Below are 26,774 nucleotides of genomic sequence, written 5' to 3'. Positions count from 1 at the left end.
AAAGAATTACATTAAATACTGGAAATACTTTATCATTACCTTTTATTTTATATAGAAAACAATTCCCATTAGTTGTAGCATTTGCTATGACTATAAATAAGTCTCAAGATTAAAGTTTTAATAATGTGGGATAATATTTGAAAAAAACCTTTATTTTCTCATGGTCAATTATACGTGGCAATATCAAGATTCAAACATAAGAATGAGATGTTTATTTAAGTCGATAGAGAAAACAGTTAAGAGATTGAAAATATAGTTTGGAAAGAAATTTTTAAATATAATAATGTATTTTATGTTCACAACATGATTTAATTTTTTTTTTTTATGTATAGGTAAAATTTATTAATTAATAATACATATCATGAATGTATATCGTGTTTATCTATTGTACCAATTTTAGCATTTATTTAAAACAGAACAGAAATGGACGTAAGTCTTCGTGGTTTAATCAGGCTTTATAAGATGACTCATGTAGTGATGTGAAACTTTCTCTGTTTATATTAATGATACTCTAAATTTAACTTAAGCTTATGTACGTAGAAAGATATTGTCTTATATAGTCCTTTAATACACAATTCAAGTGATAATGATATAATAATCATGCACACCAGTATATGTGTATATATTATTTGGTTTCAAAATATTGTTAACTCTATGTAGATTGGTTTGTAAACGTACTTAGTTGTATAAATAATGATGTTTTGCGCAACAGCCCCCTGTGAATTAATTATATGACTTTAAATTTCTTTTTGACAATAAAATAAATTATGGCAATAAAACAGTTTTGTCTAAAGATAGGGAAAGATGGAATGATCACGGTCAGGTTCCCTAAAAGTAGTTTTGGCAGGTGGTGGGGGTCAAAAAATATGCGTGGGGGTCGGTGGGAGGGCCGTAGGGGGTAGGTGGGGGGATGTGGGTGTTTTTAGAAAAAGTACTATACAATATTTTCATGTGATTTGGTAGGAATGTGGTAATAGACTTTAGCACATTGACAGTTTTCACAAAATACAACGTTACCAAATGCTAACAAAAAAGTCAGCCAACCAAAAACTTTATGCTTGCAAAGAAACCAAGGGATTTAATAAATTAAAATACAATTGATTGTATTAAAGTTAAGCTGATTATTGTATTGCGCACTAATCTGTAACTATTTGATTAAATATTAAAACATACATTGTTATTGTACCATGAAGCCATATTGAACCCCCTAGCTTGAATGAAGACTTATACTATACTTCTATGCTTTACATATAATATTTTGTGGTGGGTCAGTGGGGGGGCGGTGGAAGGGCCATAAAAAGATGCATGGGGGTCGGTGGGGGGCTGTAGGGGTCAGTGGGGGATTTTGAGAAAAACTACGATGTGTCAAAATAAGCAAGAAAATAACGGATTTTTACCTTATTTTGTGGGGGGTGGTGAGGGGAAAATGGGGGACAGTTGGGAGCGGTGGTGGGTTTGTGTGGAATGCCCCTTTAAGTTACCTATATAATATTGAAATATATATATATATATATTTATTTATTGTGATGGTGTGAGACCGTCAAACCATCACTAGTAGACTAGGGCAGGTAGGAAGGTAGTGGAAAGGGGAAGAAGAGTGAAAGGGACTAGGTTGGAAAGGTGAAAGAGAAAGGAAGGGAAAGTAAAGAAAGGCCGAGAGAGACGCAGATTAGCTTGGACTTTTGTAGTGCGTAAAGAGAGATTTAGTGTTTACGCAAGAAGTATTGTTTTGTGTGGGTACGCAAGCAGCGTTTTTTTTGGAGTTTTTTTATTTTTTCTTGTTTTTTTTTTTCCTCAATCCTTGGCTTTTGCAATTCACACGACGTCCTGGTGCAGAGCTGGTGGTGTGACCCTGTTTCGTAAGCCAGAAAATGGTCAGCGAGACTAAGAGTGATGAGCAGCAGCTCTAGATCTCCATCAACAGGGACACCTGCTAACTCGAGCCGGTGCTCTTCGACAATGCCTCACCATACTAGGGGATCGTCCATACAGCGAAGCCGTATTAGCGCCTGCGAGTACCTGCCAGTAGGCAGTTTGTTCTAAAGGGCAGTGGCTCTCGAATAGCCCACGTAGGTCTACCTGGTTTGCAATTTTGCGCTGCAAGCTCGTTGAGCATTCGTGCTCGATAGGCGTGTATATACACACATGCATACACCCTTAAATAATCATTGTAATAATTTTTTTACACTTAACATATTTCCTTTACCAAAGAAATATTACTCGAAAGTGTTCATTTTAAGTATGTCCTGCACTTCCTTGTGTCGTTTAAAAGCCTTTGTGAGAACCGATGACATCTGTATCCGCGAACTTGGCCCTGGTGGTTCTCGACGGACAGGACCCTAGTTTACACATTGCAGGGAATGTTCCTGAGAGTGTCCAAGCAACAGAAGCCTGGTCAAGGTTGAGAATCCCACCTCGAAATCCGCTTTGGTTGCTTTCCGTAACTATATATATATATCGATAACAGAGCTTCATTTCTTCTGATTTTATTAAAATTTATTAAAAATGACTGTATTTCAACATAACATAAGGTAAAAGCAAGGAAAATTGTAAGCTTATTATAAATAACACACTTTTCAGGTTAATTTTTCAGAAGTTCCTATTACAGTCTCATGTAAAAGTATTGATATTTTCATAAATACGAACTTAATTTATGCTAAAACAAGCAAAATTATCTATATTAAAAAAATACAATAATAAGAAAGTTATTTTGAAAATCATTTAGAGCAAAAAAATACAAAGAAAGCCTGAGCTGAAGCTAAGAAATTAATTTTTTTAAATGGTGACCGTAAAACGAAACAGTTTGAGAGACGGGGTCCGAGAATAGCTGTTTTACAGTAGTTAAGGTAGTTCTTTCGTGACTCCTCAGTCAAAAGTGTGACTGTTCAGTTAATATCTATTATGACTGCTAAGGTTCCATATGTTTATTAGTGAAAAATATTTATTCAGTCTAATTAAGTAAGGATATAAGACCTCATATCATTACGTTTGAGTTTAAACTTCTCAGGAATGATTATGTAAAATTTGTGCTATACCTTAAAATACTAGCAGTTGATGCTAAGTTTTGTTTCCAGCATAGAAAGCAAAAATGTATCATTGTATTCTTATTTGAACAGCTCATACGTTCATGAACATATTTTGTGCTGGCAGTACGCTTAATATTGTGTAAGCTTCATCGTGTCAATTTTTTTCTTACTTATGTTCAGTCAATTAACAACTGAGCTACAACTTTTAGTAAAGAAATGCCTAGTTACCACAAGAGCACATGTAAAGAATTCTTTTACGTTTATTATATTCTGGTGATTGTTTTCATCAGCCCATTTTAAAATTTTAAGGGGTTGTGTATTGTAACTGACAAATTATTTCTGACATTTTCATTCCATATATCAAAGAACGTTGTAATGATTTAACATGTTACCTAATTATTTAATGCGAAAGTTTTTCAAAGATAAAATAGAGACAATGCTGTAAAATAGTTTTTATTGGAGTAGACAGAAATTATTAATAGTTACATGGCATGGTAATCATATCTTAAATGAGTCTCAGAAATGTAAATAGTAAATATCTTGGTACAAATGTTACCCCTTTGCTAAAATTCAAACAGCCTTTAAAGTATTTTAGAGCTGATGATCATGCAGCTGATTCTTGAACAGATTGCCAAAAAAAGCTCATTTTTTTGCAGAGAGAGTAGGTACTGGCGATTGTCTTTTGCCCTTGGTAAATAGACATGGCTTATATAAGATAAGAATTTTCTAAAGATATTTACATCCAGAAGATAAAATTTAAACGTCTTTCACATACAACATATATCAGAGAATTCGCTATAAAGTGTAAGGAAATTAATTTTTCATGTTATTTCCACTAAGAGAAAACAGTCATGTAGCTTTTCCAACCATAGAAGTCTAGAAATGCATATAAGTAACTACTAAATAGTGTTTTAAGGCAACTTATTTTCAGAGCATATAATCAGAAGACACACATGCTATCTTATTTTCTTACGTCTTGTTAATGTCTCACTAGTACTATGCACTATTTTTTTTAATGACTTATACAACAGAATAGCACAGTCTTAAGCTACGGTTGATTATAAAAATAATTGTATGATTTTCGTCTGCATTATGCAGATGCCTTCATCAAATACCAGCAAAATTTTCAACTTTAAATTTTGTTTGAACCAGGAAATAGGGCCATTATTTACTGAAGACACTAAGTAAAGAGTTTCTGTCCGTTTTTATTACTTTTTCTATAATTCTGCTAAGTGGCAGATTAGCTCGTGGTAAATGAAGTTTGACTTGTAACTTAAGCTAAAATGAGAAATTATGTGTTTTTCTTCAAGCATTGGATGACTAGATCAAATAAATCATTTTCTAATATTTTAAATTTAGAAGGACGATCAACATTTTGAATAGAAGGTGTATTAGTTTCAAGAAGTAATTTTACTTTTTGAAAAGTAATTTTAATGTAAAGTATTTTTACTTATAATCGTTGATTTTTCCTTTTAAGCCTCGAAATCTAGATTTAATAACAAAAAGTTAAAGGTCCATTTGTTTTAACTTTGCATGTGCTTTCTTGTTCTTACTATAATTAACACTAATATATTGTTGTAAATTATGAAAACTTTATGGCTGATTATGTAATTCATTTGCTATTCTATTGTTACAATCTTAAGTTTCTGTTTTACAACTGTGGATCCACTAATAAGTAGCTTTTGCAAAATTGATAGTGTTACATGTGTACGCTGCATCAACGTCCTAATAACATTGCTTAATTACATTGTTTAATAATTATAATGAGTGTACGAAAATAACTTAGGCATTAAAGTGTTTCTTGCAAATGATATTGATATTTCTAATGAGAAACGTATAAAAAGCAGCAAAGTAGGGTGACTCCTTAAACATGACTTTGCTAACTGTTATTAAAAATTACAAAAAACAACAGCCGTAACATTCTTAGAAAGTGATATAATTATTATATAATAACTTATGACATAGAAAGGATTCAAGTATAAGCGCTTAAAATGTATTATCATCTACTTCTTTATTTTCAAGATCTTACTAACTGGGAAAGTCAATGGATTGTAAAGTTAAGCACAGCAAAGTTAGTTAAATGGTGGTATTTTTAGAACAATATACCTTGTTGCATTATCTACGCATTTTTTTTTTTTTTTTTCATTGTTCTCAAATAGAACCTAATTTTTTAAAGAAAGTATCCTAGAAAAATAATAGATAAGTATTTATCTCCCCATACTATTTCTCTTTTTTTTATGGCTTCCCATTCATGTTAAAAGTACATTTTTCATTTTATAAGAATCTTTTGATAAATGAATTGTTGAATGTAATTTCTAATTTTAGTATGAAAAAGTTAAAAAAACTTTTTTTTCGATTATTGCTTTAAAAGACTAATAAAATAAACAACTTTTTTTCGATTTCAGGATCCGGTGTTAGTGTTCTCAGTCTATTAGCATTGCGCATTATCACACAGATGGGGCTTAAGCAATCAGTGGACATATTTAGAGCTTTATTCCAAGGTGAGAATTAAAATTTATAACTATAGTCTTAGGATGTTTGTCTATAAAACAATTTAACATATATTAAAATTATTATTCACAAGACTAAATATGAATGGTAATTCTCATTGCGTGCCTACTTAACGTACAGTCAGATACATAAATGTGATAAGACAAACCTGTTAAGAAATAAGTCTGGTATAAAAAAAGATAGTAGCGTATTTTTATTATTAGTATTTGTACATTATTATTTTGGGCAGTTAAATTTAAATTTATTGACAAAGAAAAAAGGAATGTTTGATAAGGTAGTATCGTTCGTAAGCTAAAGTCCCTATAGGACCAATCATAATAAAAAAAGGTCTACTGTTCACCTTCAACATCTAGGAATATGCTTTAAAGATCTTTAGCACACGTGCTTATGAAAATGACAGAGATCTTAATATTTGTTGGACAAGACCTAATGCTAGGTATATTTAAATTTTTTTATCCAATGACTATTACGCTAACCATATAATCGTTGGACCTCCATTTTAGAACATGTCTTAAAAACACGTGAAAACACATACATGTACACAATTGTACAAAAAAGACAACACAAATTTAGTATTTTTAGGAAGCTTTAATGCATGGCTTTTAATGCACTAACCTAAACAAAGAACGTTTTAGTTATCTTTAATTTTTTAAGCTTACATGCTATAAAACAAATAAATTTTATCTACTTATAATTTAATTTAATTTCAGATTAAGCGTGAAATGAAAGTAGTAGGAACATAAAAGGCATCTGTGATTTAAGAATTGTAAAACACTAAAAACTCTTTTGTTACTATCGTTGCAAGATGGACTCCAAGTTATTTTAAAAATAAAAAAAAAAACCAAACCAGGGGGGATAAATGGGTCATGGGACCCACGGTAACAACGAAGTTCTTTAAACATGAGATGAGTATGGACACAATTTCTTAGTTAACAAGGGGGTCGCCAGACCCACAAGAAGAACGAAGCTCTGTCAACGTTAGTACTGCATTCATGTTGTTTACTAAAACAAAAACTTGAAAAACGAATAAAAAAAATAAAAAAAAAATATTTTACTACTCACGATGGTTGAACTTCGTGAGAACGTCGTGCATAAATACAGTACTCATGAAGTTCAACCATCGTGAGTAGTAAAATATTTTTTTTTATTTTTTTTATTCGTTTTTAAAGTTTTTGTTTTAGTAAACAACATGAATGCAGTACTAACGTTGACAGAGCTTCGTTCTTTCTGTGGGTCTGGCGATCCCCTTGTTACCTAAGAAATTGTGTCCATACCTATCTCATGTTTAAAGAACTTCGTTCTTACCGTGGGTCCCATGACCCATTTATCCCCCCTGGTTTGGTTTTTTTTTTTTTTTTAATTTTTTTTTCTTTATTTCTTGTTTTATTTTTTTATATTTCTTGTTTTTTTTTTTCATGTGCTATTTTATTATATTTTTTTTTATTTTTTCCTTTATTTCTTGTTTTATTTTTTTTCATATTTCATTTAATTACATTTTTTTTCATTTTTTTGTATTTCCTTTATCTAATTTATTTCTCATTTTTATATTTAATCTTTTTTTTTCATTCCCTTTTTTTTTTCATAAATTATTTCTTTTTTTTCATATTTAATTTCATTTTTTTTTTTCATTCTTTTGTATTTTCTTTATTCAAATAATTTATTTGTTTATAAAATAATCATACCTATAACAGTAATTAGTAGCATTACTGTACTTTTATGCATGAAATGCATAAAATACAAATATTTAATGCGTAATAACGCGCTTTATTATGTTTAATCTACATAACCATATTAATGCTAATTAAAATTTTTTTTTTTTTTTTTTTTTTTTTTTTTAAGATGTATTATTAAGAAAAAAAATACACAATTTATAAAACGAATACATAATTAAATGTATTATCAGTGAATACATTTAAAAATGGAATGTTATAGTTATGAACCACACCATAAGTACAAGAAACCAAGTGTCTATAGTCGGCAGTGCTCGTAGCAGAGTGGAGAAGGTACTGGACTCACATGCAACGGGTCGAGGGTTCAAATCTCTTTATTGAAAAGTGTTTTTTTTTTTTTTTTTTTTTTTTTTTTTTAGAATTGTAAAAGAAAAAAATTCAAAGTGACATAAAAGTTATTGTGGGAAAATAAAATTGTTATCAGTTTGAAAATTAATTGCTTGGGAGTGTGAAAAGGGAATGGTGGGTAAAGGTGTGCAGAAGAGTAACGCGGCACGGTTGGCAGATATATATATAGTGGGGAGAGGGGAAGTGTATGGAGAACAGTAGGTGAGGGGAACGGGGTAAGGGGGGAAACTTGAAAGGAAGAGACTTTGGGTGAAACCACTTTCGTTTCCAAAAAAAAAAAATCTGTCGGTTTTAAAATTCCAGCCCCCCGAGTAACGCGACATAAAGAACTTCGTCCTAAAAAAAAAAAGATATGTTTGCCTTCTAACGAAAGAAGATTAATCTGAAATAAAAAACAGAAGATTAATTCTGAAAAAATTTGTACATTTATGCTAAATAAAATAATAGTACAGAATTCACTAAATTATTCTAAGATAAACTAAAAAAGTATTTAAAGCTACAAAAAACACCACAAGAGATACCAGAATTCTACAGTATTCATGATCTCTATGCTTTTACTTAAGTCTTACTCAAATAGTATTTGTTCAACTTCAGTCCTAAACAACCACATTAGTTTATAAAATTTGATGGACCAGTAGCACGTTTATCTTAAAATTTTTAACGAAATATTAAAAAAAAAAGCATTAAAATACGTCGTAACAGTATAAATTTAGCCTTGGCAACACTAAAAAAATAAAATCCTGGGCCATCCTCATTGCCTCGCACTGAAAAAATTCATACGTTAACTTCTCTTGATCTCGGCTCTGCAATCATCACTACGTAGCTCCTGAAGTTAAATCTACAAGCAAATTAGATAGAAAAAAGAAAAAAAAAAAAAAACAACGAATAAAGGTGCCAACTGCTCAAGTTACCCTTTGATTCTGCGCTTCTATGATATTTACCCACAGACATGCTCTGTGCAGGCAACAAAAAATGGCTTGGGCAGCTGTTTTTTCTCTTTATCTTCACACTACGCTAACATACAAGATAAGCTGCTTATGAAACGTGTCACCTCTTGTACCTTACCTGTGATTTTTAGGATAATAGCCAGAGCACGAAAAGTTACGTAGAGAAAAGAACATAAAAAGAATAATGGAAGTGACTCACACGAAGGTCTTGATCATACGCGTACTATATTGATTATCCTATATACTGTCCTCATGTGCACGTAGACTTTAACTTGTGTTATGCATCGCTACTCTTTCACTCTTTTACAGTTATATATTTACACCATAAATGCATTTAACTAGTGTGATGCAGCCTTCTCAAACAAATTTAATCCTGTAGTATGTATATATGAGCATTTGACTATATATTTTATTAACACTACAAATAGCATTATAAAGAAAAAGTGACTCATTCACATTGTTTTATATTTTTTGATAAATGAAAAGACTAAGCTTGTTCAATTTTTGTGCAAAATGTTAATTAACTGCGTAAATCCAAGTCTTAAGAATTTAAATTTCTTCTAATCCTTATTTATGGTTTTAGAAAATTGGTCTTCGTTAATTTAATAAGAATACGAAAAAGTTATACTTTTATTCATTCAGGTACTATTAGCAATACAAGAGTTATTAAACGCTTAGATAAAATCCATTGTTGTGTCAATATTAGAGCCAAGTACTTAATAGACTTAAATAAGGACTAAAGAATAACATTTTTATATTGTAACAGTACATCCTAAAAAATGTCAAAATATATTATAATATTTTAAGTGATCTTATACTCGTTGTTGATACAATAGGTTATGTTTCTTTTTTTTTTGTAGAGAAAAAAAAGACGTGTTTACGTATATTGCTGAAATAGCGGTAGAGTAAGATGCCATTAATTTTTTTCATTAGACTGCCATTACTCCCTAAATTCCTATCTGTTTAACGTTACTTTAGCTCTACCCGAGAACCATGTTAGCAGAAATTTAGGGTAGAGCTACAATGAACATCGTTGTATCTCGCAGCATTATCAAGCAAACTTGGCACAAGTTGCTAGAGGTGCCGATTTTCCCAAGTCCTAAAAAGGACTTAGGGTCCCTAGAAACTTGCAAAGATGGCAAGCTTACCTTTGTATTCGATACAAACGCAACTCAATAGTCGATATTTTTTTACCTGATAAGTGGATATACTTTGCAAAGCGTAGTTCAGTAATAAACTTCTCTTACCGCTTAAATCTTGTACTCCTAAATAGTCTACTTAAAAAATGATTTGACAGTAACATCCAACACAAGGCACTGAGCGCAGATAAGGAGTTTCATCATGATCATGCAATGTAGATAAGCATTCAACTGGCCATAGCTTGAGAATAGCTAAATAAGATAGAAATTAACATATCTGTGTCCCCTTTTCACTTACATTGGCCAGTTTGGCATCAGCTGGTGCGCCAATCTAGCTATACTTGTTTCCACGATCTGACCGTTTTGTCCCGTCTGTCACTATCACTTTCTTCACTGGAGCATAGGAATTGTTTTTTTTACTGCTTCAGTGCAAACAGCATAACGGGGATCGTTACTCACCCAAAATATTCAGGTATGAATCCCTGCTAAACTGTTTCTGTCTAGCGATTGTGGTCATTTTTATCCATTGTGTGCCTCCTTAAAACTATTATCTGAAAGAAACTTTGACCCTATCGTGACCACTCACTGCATTCTGTTCTCAGTGTCCTCTGGAAATCTGCCTGGCATGTGCAATGCTATGTCATAAGTCAAGCCCGTTAGCTTGACCCCTGGAAGTATTTCAAGACGCAAAAGCTTATTGTCCATCAGACTCCAGAGGTCAGACACTCAACAGGAGTTGCCCCTTTCTAAATACTGCTTTCCTATTGTACTAAAGTACAGAAACCTAAAATTAGCTGTCCTATATCTTTTAAATATACTACAACACATTTGCGAACCTTAAAGTCCTTACTATATCACAATTTAGCTTAATTAAAGGCATTTTTAGTGTGAAGAGTCACCAGTAAACAGACGCTCCTTGTTCTACGAGAGTGTTTCCATGCACTCTTTATTGATATAAGAATCTTGGTCACAGTCATGATCATGAAGCATCTTCTACAGAGCGCGTACTTGTTATGTAGGGGGTTGTCTTTTCCTCCTTAGTGAATTTTGTATAAACCTTTCAAGGTTTTTTTTTGCGATTGTGTAGCATGCACAAGGATTAGAGTGGCGCATGGGACCAGATAGTAGGTGCTGTTTACTTATGTTTATAAGGGTAAGTCTTTAAATCTTCAATGGCCTAAGGAATAATTAAATTCAAAGCTAACATAAAAATCATAACTACCTGTATAATCCTGCAGAACTTGCTAGTTGGACACACGTTATGCCATCAGTAACAACAATAGCTTAAGGTCGATAATTGTTCCCTGATTGTCAGGCTGCTTCAATGTTGCTTAACTACCATAGCTCATGAGAATTATATCTAGCCTTACAATCATTTCCAGCGCTATCTTCTTTCTAGAGTTAGTTTTAAACTCTCTTTATACAATGTCCTTGAAATCAAAGTCACTGTCTAGGACTGCCTTATTATTTTCTCACTGCCTGTTAATGGTATCCTCAAGTTTGGCAAGCCAATATACAAAAACGCTAATTGCAATCTTCAGAGATTTGTAGCAACTTTCGTTGATAACATGTCACCCCTAATCCACACGAATTCATCTCTGCGTCAAGTATCAGATGCGTGAAACTTGTGGCTGTGCACTGGGACGGCCGTGCATCTGACTTTAACCTGTTAACATGTAGACCAGCTCACATAGAAAGAGCAAGCTCACACCTGAGGCATTTGAAGCTAGTCTAACAGATCATTTATTTTTCATTTATTATTACTTTTCAATATAGCTGAAGTCAAGACATCAAAGGCAGCACTCAGCTTTGGAATAAGACTGCATTGTGCAGTTAATCTAGCCAATTCTTATGAACTTTTTTTTATTGAGAAGCATTACTGCTTTCTCGGATGCCTAAAGTGATGTTATGATACTTTTTTGATAGTGCTGTACAACAGCCGTAGAACCTTGTTGTAGATCCTCTCTTTGGCAAATCAGCTTTTTAATAAGACTTTGAGGTCCTGCTAGTCATTGCACGATCAACATATCTTACTTTCTAGGTCAGACAAAAATTAGGAGTCATCACGCTACCTGCGTTCACCACAGTATCCTAAAGGGTCTCGGAGGTAACATCAGGTCGTTAAGATGGGATGTCCCTTACTTTGACAGCAACACTTCCGGTTACCATCCCCTTTATAAATTATACATCTGCCTGGAGCTTAGCCATGTTAAACTTTTTTATAAAGGCCAGGACCATGGCATAGTTCTTACTTTTCTTTTACTTTAATGCTGGTCCCTCAAAACTTTTCCTTAGTGATCTTCGATGACTGTTTACCTCAGAAAATTTCATCTATTCAACCGTTTTTTTATCGTTTTTGGATTTGTATCTATTTTTTCTTTTACAGCCTGGTTATCAGTAAAATGACTCTCTGGTTGTGGCTAAGGCCCAGACCCTTCTGGCTTATTAGCGTTTTTTTAGGTATCTTCTATAAAATCAAAATTCATTCTTCTCACATAAACTCATGTATTTTCTTCACCTTTTCTGAAGTAAGGTACAATGATGAGTAAGCCATTTTCTTAAGTCTTAGATGTAAGTGATGAAGAGCGATTTATGTAGTCACTGCTATGCTGACGTTGTTGCTTGTTATATTTGTCATGTTCCTATGCCTTACAACAAGCACAGTCGGCTGCAATATTGTCTTGACAAGCATTGCAAGTGCATCGTGTTCGTTTTTTGTTAGTTGGGCCACTTAATCAGGCTCGCCCATTTCAGTTAAGCCAGAGAAAGATGACTCTATATTATAATTAGTCCCCTCTGATTTTCTCTCAGCCCATAGTTGTGACTTAAAGATCCATTCCTGCAACAAAGATATTTCATTCTAAGATTTACATCGTTTTATCCAGATTCATTTTTCTATGGATGCAGCCAACGTAACCTTTAACACACATGCCTATAAGAGGTGGCACAGCACAGTAGAAAGAATGTAGTTATTTTTAATTACGTAGAAGACAATGGTAACACTTTGTAAGTTTGACCTCAAATCTAAAAGTAGTGACTTAACAATCCATGAAAATGATTAAAATTTTATTATTCTATTATTCAACCGTCAAATATTTTTCAGGGATAGCAAATAAACGATAAAATAAGTATCATTGTGTGATTCAGAAATTATTTACAGAACCAGCTACCCGAAAAAAAAAGCGCTGACTCTGAAATTGTTTTTAATTCTAAATTTTTACCAATACGGTTAATACCCATTAAAATTGTATTAAAATATTAATATTTAGCACTTGACCAGGTAAGTTCATAAATTTTTTTTAATAGTTTGCATTATCTTTCTGGAAATTATGTCAGAATTAATTTCAACGTAAAAACTTTTATGTAGCAAAAATTCACTAAAATCTAGATTTGTTTCACTTTTTTGGTAATCTCACTTCACTGTGGATCAGGCAGCGTGCATAGTTCCAGAACATAGCATGCCGTATTTTGATAATCCACTTTAACGCCCTTCCAATTGACACCCTAACTAAGAAATAATCCGCTCTTTAAAGATTTTTTGGCAAACATTACGTACCAAGACGCACTTGCCATGGCCGAATCTGCATGGTCATAAGCCACAGTAAAACACCAATGCAGTGACAAGACTCGAGAGCCGACTAATAGGCCATGACCAGTGATTGCCACATTTCATAGAGCAAAAACCAGTTGCGCCATTCTCGTGAAGCCACAAAAACCACTTACCCAACCGCAGCATTCAACTTAAGTCATAACTCTTAACATGGATATACTGAGCAAATAAATGTATTATTATAAAAGATTCCTAATTTTCAATGATATGTATCATAACGAAAGCTAAATAAATGTTCTCTTGTTATTCATACATTGTAAAACTGTGTTTTCTATGACGGGATTTTATATTCATTGCAAAAATTTTTCCTTGCTACATAGGAAATCGAAAAGCGCAAATGGAGTTGAGAGTAGTGAAACCCATACGGTTCTTTTTTGTTGTTTCTGTATCAGCTACAATGGTAAAGATATCCTCTGCCACGGCATCTAAGTGTGATAAAGATGAGACGTGCTAAAACGACTAAGTTCCACAACTTTAGAGTGTCTCTAAGGTCTTTTAAGGTGCTCAGCTCGTACCAAAATTTATTGGGGTCCAAAGCACTGAGCTTAGCAATCCTGTCTTGAAAAACGTCGTATGGCAACCTACGCCACTCTTTTGTTACTTTCTCTATAACAAGACCATTGCTCTTAGCAGTAAAAAACTTGGAACTCCTCAAGAATTGCAAATCAGTGAGACCGTTGAGTAAAAGTCAGAATACTCTGTATAATACTTTTTATGAACCCTGGCAGTTTTTTACAAACATTAGATGCAGCAATTTGCGAGGAGTAGCATATACATGTAAAAAGAAGCAACCATGGAGATTCTGCTTTAAGCATCGAGTAGAACGAGTTATTGGCTCCAAACGTAACATTTGCTTGGTCACAAGCAAGACCAATACAGTTCTTCCTGGGTTCGTCGTGCTTGGCAAGGCAATTTTCGAACTCACGATAAAGAGCTTCTGCTGAGCAGTCCTTTGAATGTTATTTGATTAAATCCTGGAGACATCTACGAGGCAAACCTATAAGACATATTTGTAAATCGCTGCTCATAACTTACACGAAAATGAACAGTATACCAGCACTGCATTATATAGTCATACCTATCTTCAGTCTAATATATCTTATAAGAAGATACTTTGATTTTTTTTTGTGAAGTCAGAACTCTCATCTGTGAGTATTCAAAACTTTGTGACTTTTAAATCCTCAAAAACTTATCCTTTTTTAGTTTTTGCAAGCACATTTAACATTATTTATGTGCAATTTGCTCTATCTACTGTCATTTTTCTAGCAGTGATTAAGTCATGAAAAATGGTTCTACCCAATGAAACTAAGTAATATACAACCACTACTGCTACATCATGATCAGAAAAAAGCTGCAAGTTTGACTTTTGCACTTTTTACATCATGATTTAACTGCTGAACCGAATCAGCTGCAGCAAAAACGTAATTCATTGGCTTTTGATTTTTAATCAATTGCACATTTTGAATACACTTGACACCTTTTGCATGCTTTTCAAGCTCACTTATTTTAGCTTTAAACGTAGAAGCATATGCAGGGCAGTGAGCTTTAATTTCATTGCCTTTAACTCGTTTGAGCTATACCTTATACCTATCTATTTGATGCATTTTTTCTGAAAATAATTTTATGTATGGCTGTTTTGGCTTTTAAGGGCTAAACTAACCTTTCTCTTTTGTAGACTTTTTTGTTCCGTTCTATTTTTTTTCACCATGAGATTTGTTAATTTAGTTGGGGTAAGTTTCTCACACTTGTCAGGTTCTGGTTCCATCATCTAAATAAATAAATCGAAATACATCATTTTAACTGAAGAAGTGACTAATACTTACTTTTTTGCTTAGTACCACTAGAATGCTCCCAAATCACCACTAAGTTGCAGAAAGAGATTTAAATGAACAATAACTTTAGAAGTTACTTTTACATTTTTATTCGGCTGATACGTCAGCTTACAAGTTGAACACATGAGGTCATGAGATGGCATCAGATTTTTGTGCACCCAGGTCAGAAAGTGCGCTAAAACTTGAAAGCCTTTAGAATTTTCTTACTTACTTTAACATCAAAACTTTAGTTATTATTTGGTTTCTTAATACATTTCTAATGACGAAGCAACTTTTCTGAATTCTTTACAAATATTTAAAATGAAATCATTTGATGCAATAAATATACTACACATAAATAGAAATATCGTACATATACCTTAACGTGTATGTATGATCTTCTTATAAATTTATTACACTATTCACAATTTACGTAAATATGACAGAGAAAAATTAGAATATGGGAATTTTTTTATGAAAAGCTCTGAAAAAGAAAGAATTTGGTAGTTCAAAGGAAAGAAGTATTCCCGAGAGCTGGTAACACTGCTTTCGTCTGGCATTTAGCAGAAACTAAGGATAGTTTAGATCATACAAAGCCATGGTGTCTCCTTGGCTAGTAGCCAGTCTCACCACATGACAAAAACATGGTTGTACTCATATCTCTCAGCCAAGGTTTTTTTTGCAAGTATCCAGGAATCCTCAAGTTACCTGGATGGTTAAAGATTGTAAAGGTAAGGGTGAGAGTCTTTTTTATGTTGCGTTTACCTTAAACTGAGAGGCAGCAAAAAATTACCACCATTTTACAAGCCCTGATCATGCATAAGAAAATCAGCTGGTGTGCACTTGAAGTGCCCTCTGTCTAGTTATTCTTGAACAACTTTATTTATATTCTGATTTCTCATTTAAAATGTTAACTACGTATTTTTTGTTCTTAGACGTACTATTTTATCAGTGGTAGAGATAAAGTCTCATAGTTTATACGTAATTGTCTCTTTATATTTCTTTAAGTTTGCAGTTATCAATCCTGTCACTGCTGCTGCTTACCTTTAGATCTCTTTAACACGGCTTGTTGCTCTTCCATTGTTAAGAAATGGTTCTCATAACAAACTCTTTGCATCTACGAAATACAAAACTTTAGATTTAATCATAATCATACTAATATCTTTAAGTATGATATTACTTTTTTATATAATTATTCTATATTTGCAGATTAAAGACACAACTTAACGCAAGTAGTAACGAAAAAAATTATAGAGCCCTAAAATCTTGCAAGTTACCTGTGTGTTACACTTTCTATTTTTTGCTTTAAAAATAATCAGTGCACAAAACAATCTTTTTTTCATCATGTTTTAGAAGCGCAGGTATATGTTTTTCCTTGATAATACAAAATGTACTATTTGTAATACTATGAATCTGACGACAGCAGGATATTGCAATATTAAAGTATGACTCCAACGGCAATGCTGTCCAATGGTCTTTATTTATTTATTAAAGCTTTAATAAATAAACAAAGACCATTGCAAATCGTTGCCGTTAGAGTCATACTTTAATATTACAAAATGTACTAGCTTTCAAGAAAAAAAAGAGAAATAAGAATTGAAAACGTGCACAATTTTTTAACGGCTTTTCACCCATAGTCATGGTGGACCAGTAAGGTTTACATGACTTTACTTAAGTTTTGTCTTATAATTGACAGCTTAATATTTTTTTTTTCTGTATATCATAAGGCCTTAAAAAAGTGTGTAAGATTACATAAGCAGTGGCTACAGCTGCAGGTTCAACTTAGTAAGCTCCAGATAGGTGCGGATAAGCATACAAGAAAGCCTTTTCAACCCAACCTTATCGATTTCAATGGTTTCTAGATATATTATAGTACTTAAAAGAATTTATTCGTTCTTATTTGTACCACTTTTCCCTTATAGGTAAGAAAATTGTCTCCAAGAATTACTAAAAGAAAAATAAAACAAGAAATTAAAAGAAAATGAATAAAACAGGAAACGAAAGAAAAAATACAACAAGAAATCAAAGAAAAAAAAAAAGGAAAAAATTATGAAGTATATTAAAACAATAAGCCAGGGGGTATTCATGAGTCATGAGACCCACGGTAAAAACGAAGTTCTTTAAACATGAGATGGGTATAGACACAATTTCTCAGGTAACAAGGGGGTTGCCAGACCCACAGAAAGAACGTAGATCTGTGAACGTTAGTACTGCATTCATGTTTCTTAAAACAAAAACTTAAAAAACGAATAAAAAAAAAAAAAAAAATAGTTTAGTACTCACGATGGTTGAACTTCGTGAGAACGTTGTGCATAAATACAGTACTTACGAAGTTTAACCATCGTGAGTACTACATTATTTATTTTTTTTTTTAGTTTTTCAAGTTTTTGTTTTAGTAAAAAACATGAATGCAGTACTAACGTTTACACAGCTTCGTTTTTCCTGTAGGTCTGGTGACCCCCTTGTTACCTGAGAAATTGTGTCCATACTTATCTCATGTTTGAAAAACTTCGTTCCTACCGTGGGTCCTATGACCCATTAATACCCCCTGGTTTGTTGTTTTAATTTCCTTTATAATTTTTTCCTTTTCGTTTTTTTTTTTTTTTTTATTTCTTGTTTCATTTTTTTCTTTGTTTCTTGTTTTTTTTTTTTTATTTCTTGTTTTTTTTTTTCCATATTTCATTTTATTACATTTTTTTTTTTTTTTTGTATTTAATTTACGTTATTTCTTTTTTTATTTTTATACATAATCTTTTTTTTTTTCATTCCCTTTTTTATTTCATTTTTTTTCATTCCATTGTATTTATTCATGTCTTTTGTAATTTTATTTCATTTTATTTTTATATTTTATTTCATTAATTTAAAAAAAAATTTTTTTTACTTATTTATTTGCGATTTTGTAGCCCATTAATACAATTTTTGTTTTACTTTTATATAATTACATAATGACATTGTGCCATTATCTAATTATCAAATTAAAAATATGTGCCCATAAAAACCATTAAAATGATATGAAACTTGAAATATATTTATGTAGTGATATTACATAATTCATTTATAACTTATTTCATGAATTACTTTATTTATGTAATCATGTGACAATGTAACATAATTTGTTTGTTGAATTTAATATAAGCGCCTTTGAAAACCATTGATACGTTCTTCATCTCTATTCTACATGTTTATTTTAATTTTTTTTTCAGATGTATTATTTAGAAAACAAATACATAATTTACAAAACAAATACATAATTGAATGTATTATCAGTGAAAACATTTTAAAATGGAATGTTATAGTTACAAACCACACGACAAGTACAAGAAACTGAGTTTGTATAGTCAGCAGCGCTCGTAGCAGAGTGGGTAAGGCACTGGACTCATATGCAGGCGGTCGAGGGTTCAAATCTCTTTATTGAAAAATGTTTTTTTTTTTTTTTTTTTTTTTTTAGGATTGTTAATGAAAAAAAATTCAAAGTCAAATAAAAATTATTGTGGGAAAACAAAATTAAAATTTGTTTGCTTAGGAGTGTGAGGGGGAATGGCGAGTAAAGGTGTGTAGAAGAGTAACACGGCACGGTTGGCAGATATACATATATAGTGGGGAGAGGGAAAGTGTATAGAGAACAGTTGGTGAGGGGGACGGGGTAAGGGAGGAAACTTGAGAGGAAGAGACTCCAAGTAAACCACTTTCGTTTCAAAAAAAAAAAGTCTTTTGGTTTTGAAATTTCAGCCCCCCGAGTAACGCGACATAAAGAACTTCGTTCTAAAAGCAGTTTTTGAAGCAAAGAATCCTGGGGCTGGAAGTGAGCTGGCAAAAAGTGACAGATTTAAAACAACGGATATGCTTCCCCCACTTCGCTCAGTACCACAATAGCAGGACCTGTGTTTATGTATATATAGCTGCTGCTACTGCTGCTGCAGCTGTTGCTGGTTGCTGCTGTTGTGTTCAGAGTGGATCGTACAAGCAGGGAAGCGGTCTAGTTTAGCCATCTTTAAGGTCTTCTCTGATTTCTTACCGACTTCGTATTCATTTTATTACGTCATGCTGTATACTTATGTATATTCTATGTACATTGCTTACATGTGTGTGTGTGTTAGCTACATGATTTTTTGCTTTTTTTACAACCTCCTAATTCAGTCAGATATGACTGATCAAAAGCGCACATTACAAGCACATCATCAGCGCATCATAATCGCAGATTCAGAGTGATCATAAGCGCACATAGGTAAATAATAACTTTCAGTTGACTGACTAGCTTCAGAACCGTATATTGCAATGTAACAGGTAAAAATAGAGATACATAACAAGAAAATACATAATAATATGAAAATTTATTTTGCACATTGTCAATGCCCCAATTGTAATTGTCTTTACACAGACCTCTTTGTCTCTGCTTCTGAAAATCTCACTTTTGTAAATATTGTTTTCAAACAATATGATTTCTTTAACTAGAACCAATAGTCTAAAGCTTAAAGCTTACAGTCACCAGTTAACAGTAATATGTGATCGCTCTCAAAAAGTTTATTCTTGATCCAGACGACTTGTCCAACTCATTACATTTTTTTTCTGTTTTTGTACAAAATCTTTGGTATTTGTAGTTTTGACTTCTTTTTTTTTCTTGTAGCTCCTTAAATTTTTAAGTAGGTTTGGACTTGGTGTTGTTTAAAAACTTTTATAACCAGATGAATTGAATTCTTCGATGCATAGCAATTGTGTTTAAAATGTGTATCAAAACTCTCGGGTCCGTTTGCCGTTGTTGGTATTTTGTTTAACGTCTGCACCCACAGTGTAGCAAAAAATTTACACGACGATGATTCAATGTTATTCTCCAACACATAGTCAGCAAGCTACATTATTCTCTTACGATTCAGTTCAACTTTAATTAGATCTTCTGCGCAGTAATTTTGAAATCGTTCAAAATTGTTTCGGGAAAAGCCCCAGGGCAAAATGACAATAGATGCGACCACGTTCGAACATAGCAGGCTGTTGATTTGTTTGAAAGAAGTCAAAAAGTGGTAAAGACAAGAACATTGAGGGTGTTTACTATTGTTACGGATTAATACTACAGTAAATATACGAAATAGGTGTGCTATCATCACTATCATTTGATTGGTGCACTTTTAATCGTTAAGTTTATGCGCTTTTGATTGTGCGCTTCTGATGAATGTGCACGTCAAATTTGCAGCCATTACATAGTTCCATATAAATACATTTTAAATATTAACTTTTTTTTTTCTATGATTATTCTACAGTTTATAGTTTTCTACTACTAATTAATTTTATTAATGAGTATTTTCTTTTTTTTTGTATGTATGAATAATATTCAAGTAGAAAAGAGAATGAAAATTCAATTGTTGTCTTGATAATAAGATCTTTTTTTTTATTTACTTCTTTTACACTACATACATAAATAACAGATGACTCATTCTATTCACTTACTTAGCTCTTCCATAGCCTGGATAATCTCGTGGCTAATCACCCTGCATTGAGACGATTATTGGTTGCATTGCTGTAGAAATTATCTCAACTCTGTCTTTTGTGACAGTTTTTTTCTCTTATTTACCTGCGATAGTTTCTTATAAATGAAATAATATTGCCTGCACCTCTCTTTAAAAGCCACCTTGATAAAAAACATTGTAGAGAAGAAAAAAATGGTGTTGAGCGTAAGTGACGTAAAGTTTTTGCAAAAAAAAATTTTTTTTTTTTCTTAGTGCCATCTTTCAAGTGTAAGCAATATGTATAATAGTTTTTTCTCTACATATTAGTAACATCACTATTTACGTCTTTTTTTAAGTGCACTATAAAAAATGTGTTGTTTGCGTGAGTGGTCACCTCATGTGTGAGGACTTTTTTTATAATTTGTCAGATTTAAATTGATCATACCTTTATAGGTGTTTTTAAACACTTTTTTTTTATGCCTAAGACTATGTGTCTTTGTGGACGAAGAGATTGTATGCAGTTTGTTAAAAAATATAATTAAAAAATGTGTCCTTTTTTACTAGGATAGATGATATATGCTGATAATTTTTTTTTTAGTTTGCTTTTTCTTCTACCATGGTAGAACTGACATTTACCAATGTTTGTGCTTGCTGTTTTAGTAAGGTGTTTCCTAAGTTCATGCAATAATTTGCAGTTAGTGATAGATTGACGTTGTGCCTAACATCACTGCGCGTTCGTTTGCTCTTAAAATATTTTGACTCCATTTATGAGACAGATGTACTGTTTTTTTAAGTATTTTTTTTCATACAGATACGTATACATACCGATACATACAGAAGGTAAGAGTACAAAATTGGGTGATCTCGCTACAAGTGGCTCAAAATGGCTTAAAAAATTGTTAAAAAAAGTTGGTTTAAACAATTATTTTTTATAGTTCTTAAACCTCAAATACGATTAAAAACTAGTATCTAAAGTAATTCTACTACAAAGATTTGGGGTAAGAAACTATACAGTATTTTGTGTCACTTAATTTTATTAAATTTAAGAAAAATATTTGTCTGCTTCTTATGCGCGTAGCTAAGCTGCTTTGTTCAAAGTCTACTGTTCAAAAGTTATAACTGTTCAAAGCAAAGGGACAAAAATCAATTAAAACGCTTGAAAATGAATGAACAAGGATACGGCAAAGAAGCTTATTTTTCCCGATAGAAGTTTAAAGGTGCAAATTCATTATCGGTATAGTTATGACGTTTTGACTATATTTGTAAATTATCTTAATAAGAAGTCTAAATATAGGTTTAAGATTTTTTTTTAATTTAACCTTGTCAGCATAACTTTACGTCAGTTTAACATTTAAACTATAGAAAAACTATATTTAAACTACACATAATTTGCCATTAATGCAAAATCACTCATGTCTTTATTTGTAAAGCTAATTATGTAAGTATTTTTTTGTTTAACTTTATTTCAATGACAGTATACAAACGAACTTTTAGAACTTCCAGTAATTATCGTTATCCTTTTAGCACTCTTCAACTTAAATCTCATGAATAATCATGCAATTATAGCTTTCTCTGTAATGTCAAGATAAAAAAGTTTTCTAGTTGTTCAGTCGTCAATTATTTTTGCTGCTAATTTTGTTGGTAGGAAAGGAAAATAAGGACATGTGTGTTTGTTGTAATTAGGGTAAAATAGCCGAGAAGCTTATTAATAAACATTTCTTGCTTTTATTGTGTTCCTTTATAGTTTACGTCAAAAAAGCTGAAAAAAACTCATTGTTTTTCTCAAATTATATATTCTGTATCCTTCAAAATCTACTAAATTTACAGATCCAAAGAGGACTTTATTTCACTGTAATGTTATTAGCAATATTGTTACTGTCCTATTTTTCTTGTCTGTATTGTTGACATATATATATCCTTATACATTGTTCGTCCATATGAAAACCTAATAGTTTTTTTTCCTATGTTTTTTATGGTCGACATAAAATTTCATTATTTTAAATAAAGATCTTTGCTGCTTATAACAATTTATTGAGAGTTGTAAAGTATAATAACTGATTATTCGTGCAATGACTTGTTTTTCTGAAAATTAGATGTACTGCTGTCTGCCGTATATTTTTGACAAAACTTTTTTTTTCTCTCGTCTTTTTTTTTACTGATGAGAAGATAATATTATGAATAAATTAGTAAGTAAAAGTCCTTATGAGTAAAAAAAAAAGACTTTGCTTACACTTTACTGTTGGGTACACGCATTGGGGTATCGTGTAACGGAAAAAATGTCACATCCATGTATTTTTTGTCTTACTGTTTTCTTTATTTGTTTTTATTCAATTATTAATAATTAAAACAAATTTTTTTTTGTTATTATCATTTACTTTTGTTATATTTCACTAGGTTCTTGCAGGGACAACAGAAAATAAAAAAACAAGCCCACTTAAATTTTTTTTCTCTGTTTCTCTTCCTTTTACACGTACATAATCGTCTGGAAACTTTTTTTTTATGACTTTAGTTTTTTCGAATCAATTATCAAACTGCGCAGTGTATTCGGAGGCCACGAGAAAAAGGAAGTTCTCAAGAAAGAAAGTGCTTATTTCTACGTCCATTCTTGCACGATATACATCCATCATGCTCTCGTATGTGAGTGAACGTCAAGGTGGAAAGCCAATTCATCGTTGTCTATGTGGCCCCTGGGTCCTTTTTAAAATTTTTCTCTTTCTCGATGTGATTTCGTTGTTTTTGGACCCAGCACTTTTGACATACAAGCTTTTTTCAACTACCAAGATAGTTGGCGTTAATTAAAGAAACCATAATGTGAAATAACAGATAAATAAGAAAATATGAATTTTACATACAGACAATCTAGCACGTCTGTTTCTGTTAACCATCATATTTTTATTCAGATAGCTTCTATAATAATAAAGAACTTATATTATTTTGCCTTCCATAAAAAAACTTAAATTCAGCGTCCTGTGGTAGTAGTACCTCAACCATCGTTTCTTTTCTGTTTGAGTCATTACTGCCAATGTTCGTGATTGCGTAAGCGTCCCTGTTATATGTGGCAAGAACTCTGTATACGTTGGCCTGTCTATGTCCTCAAAGCTTGTTAAGAGATTGGCGTATATGTCAAATATAACTTTCTAAGGTACGTAGCTTATACTCTCAGGCTCTGGCGTATTGCAAGCGAACATACACGACGACAGTTGCATGTCATATTTCAGGGTCTCACTGACGTTAGCTTTCAAGTATTTTGTTAGAAAATGGTGCATACGCTTAACTGTACGGTTGTTTGGAGAGTCATATGCCGTTATCTGAAGTTTCTTATTTTAAATAATTGCGTAAAATTGTCCATCGTTTCATTTCTAAAATGTGTCACCTGCTTACCAATTCTATATTATGCACATAAATATTTGTTAAGGTCTTTTGAATTGGTCTGTGATAGTCAGTTGAGAATTTTTTAACCTGTCTGCTTAAAACGCCTGTAACAAGCATAGCTTGCTTCGTTTTTACAGGTGCTATGTTTTTTAGTTTAAAAATAGCCTCATCTTGGCCCAAAGCTCCTTCAATAGTAGTCCTTTACTGTCATATGGTAGGTGTTGTCTATTTCTCTATGATCTCTAATAGTGGATTCGTGATTATTTCTTGTAACATTATGTTTTTGGTTAACTGATGACACAATTCGGTTAGTTACGTGAAAATGCACGATAAAACAAGGGTTTCAGAAATTTCCTTAAATTTTAATACAAAGCAGACCTATTAAATTTTGAAAAGTATCACTAAGTTGCATGTGAGGCCTATTGATATTATATTTAAGGTTATCATGAGGGCTTTAAATAACATAATTCATTTTTCAATATTTAATTTTAACATCGTATGCTCAAAGTGCAACTTAACATACCTTCGTATCTCTGCGACTCTTTTAATATTCATTCGCATAAGGTCGCTGACTGTTTTTTCTTCGTTGCTTAGGGCTACTAGATCTATGTCATTTCGCTCAAAACGGGCATCAATCGTTTCAGTGTCAGACACGCTGTCTGTTACTGTTGTAGCTGACAAATTGTCTTAATAGTAAAATAGATGATCCTTCCTTAGATCTATCCTATAAAATGGCCGTATGTTTAAATTTTCTCATTGCGGCCATGGTATTTTTTTGTGTTGTAACCATGTTCTGCAAACTCTGTATTTATTTAGTGCTGGGGGGTTTGATAGTACTTTTACGTTATGATTCACTTTTTCTAAATCTTTTTTTAATTCCAGTAAAGTCTTATTAAAGCCTACTTCTTTATTGTTAACATCATTAAGGAAGTCTGAACAACTCAGGGAATGACGTAGTGGTGATGGATTGGGTTGAGGCATGTTTATATTTTTATCGCTGCTCTCCTTTATCACAATATTTGCATATTGCTTGCGTTTTTTGACTCATAATTTTTTTACTTTCGAGGCTTATTAATTTTAATGTCTGGCTTCTCCTGGACGAGCGGTCCTTTCTTGCTTAAAATTTATTTAAGCTAACCTTGTTAATTATCAGTAACACAGTAGTTATTAAAAAAATGAAGGTGTACGTTATTCTAATCATTGTTTATCGTGAAACTTTTGACAATATTGCACTTCTTCGGATGTTGTTGCCTTGTAAGTGTATGCATGATTTTAACTTAAATTTTAGTATAAATAAGGATATACAATTATTGTAACCGTATTCTATTTTATACCGTTAACTTTTTTCTACTTCTTTTGAGTCAACGCAAAAATTTATACAGCTTGTCACAAAGTTCTCGTAATGCCAATTTGAAGCTGTAAGAAAAAATCAGTGAGTTAAACTGGCAGATACATAATTTTTTTACTGGAAGCTCCTTGATAAGTTCAAGGATCTTAAAAGGTTCTTGGCAGTTTGACCTTTGTTAATGTACGCCTACCCTTTTACTCACTGCATTTTCTTCATGTCTACCATTATGTATTTGCTGGTAGCTTTGTAGGCAATCTCCCATAAGACTTTATTTCAAAGATGAGACAGTATAATTAGAGTAGAGACTTAATTTAAAGTTCTAAATAATAAGTCACATTTAAAACAGAAGCAGTTATCAACGATTTGTAGAGATTTATATTATTTTAACGATCAAATAAAAAACTTCTAATTTTACTTATAGTATTAATGATAATTGTAGTAATTTTATTCTAAAACGTTTTATCCAGCTATTGTGACAGTAGATATAACGACTTGTAACACTACAATAGTGTCTGAATAAAAAAAGGATTAAAAAAATTGTTACAATTTAGACAAAAAAATTATAAGAAAGTAAAAGCATTTAAATTTCTAATAAGAAAAAAACAAAAAAATAGTAGTTTGGAAAAAAAATGTGTTAACAAAAAAAAAGATACAAATAAAAATGGTTGACACAAAAAATGAAAGCTTACAAGAATAAGCTTTTCTGGCAAGATTAATATTAAATGCAAATTTTGCTGAAGAAAATTTTGGCAACATAAAAGACAAAAGTTTTACTGTTAAAAACATATTTAATTTAATAAGGAAATAAATAATTATTGCAGTTATTGTTTTGTGTTAATGATTTTTAATACTGTATTCAATTAAACAATAATCGTATTTTTTACATCATTTTGTAAAAATCTTGAAGGTAAATAAATAAGCTTTAATTCATTTAAAAAGTCAAAATCATGTTTGTGACATAACACCTTAATCTGTTGTAAAAAAATTTAATAATTATTTTTACAGTCAATCACACATATACGTTAATGATCGTCCTTTTATAGATAAGCTTTCCAAGTCAAAATCAATGTTATCCAAGCAATAGTTTAAAATACTTACACAAACATTAAAACGAAATCCATAAGAAAAAAATTAAATTTTAAATTGCTTATAAAGAGCGTCTTCGAACCTATAAACAAAACTTTCAAAGAAAACATTATGATGAAAACTATGAGTAAAATAAACTTGTAATAGAAAAATATAAAGCTATAATCGTTTCAAAATCTGAAAATATTACATATTACGACTTATAAGTGTATACAAATAGCTCATTTAATAGTGTATTAAGTTACACATACCTAAATAAATTGTGACAGGATATCAACCCAATAGTTTTTCCTTTACATTTCTTATCAGGTTATTAGAGTAAGGCACTTGCTATAGGCAAAAAATTGTATAAAAGCACAAAATCCCATGTTGATTAAATATTTTTTGCATAGAACCTCTAATTAACTT

The 26,774-nt window shown here is 31.8% G+C and overlaps 1 protein-coding gene across 1 annotated transcript in view; it reads left to right on the top strand.

The window, feature by feature from the left end:
* LOC106636872 (uncharacterized) overlaps nt 1-26,774 on the top strand; it is a 204,740-nt gene that overhangs the window by 106,282 nt on the left and 71,684 nt on the right. Inside the window, exon 4 of the mRNA XM_023392246.2 lies at nt 5,432-5,527. Coding sequence (XP_023248014.2) covers nt 5,432-5,527 — 96 coding nt within the window. The remainder of the gene's footprint in view (nt 1-5,431; nt 5,528-26,774) is intronic.

The sequence above is a fragment of the Copidosoma floridanum genome, unplaced genomic scaffold (assembly GCF_036245765.1).
Source record: "Copidosoma floridanum isolate Cflo_tuat_1 unplaced genomic scaffold, Cflo_Japanese_pri ptg000020l, whole genome shotgun sequence".
In the NCBI taxonomy this organism is placed as follows: Eukaryota; Metazoa; Arthropoda; class Insecta; order Hymenoptera; family Encyrtidae; genus Copidosoma; species Copidosoma floridanum.
The sequence above is the reverse complement of the archived record's forward strand: the minus strand, read 5'-3'. Positions and strand labels throughout refer to the sequence as shown.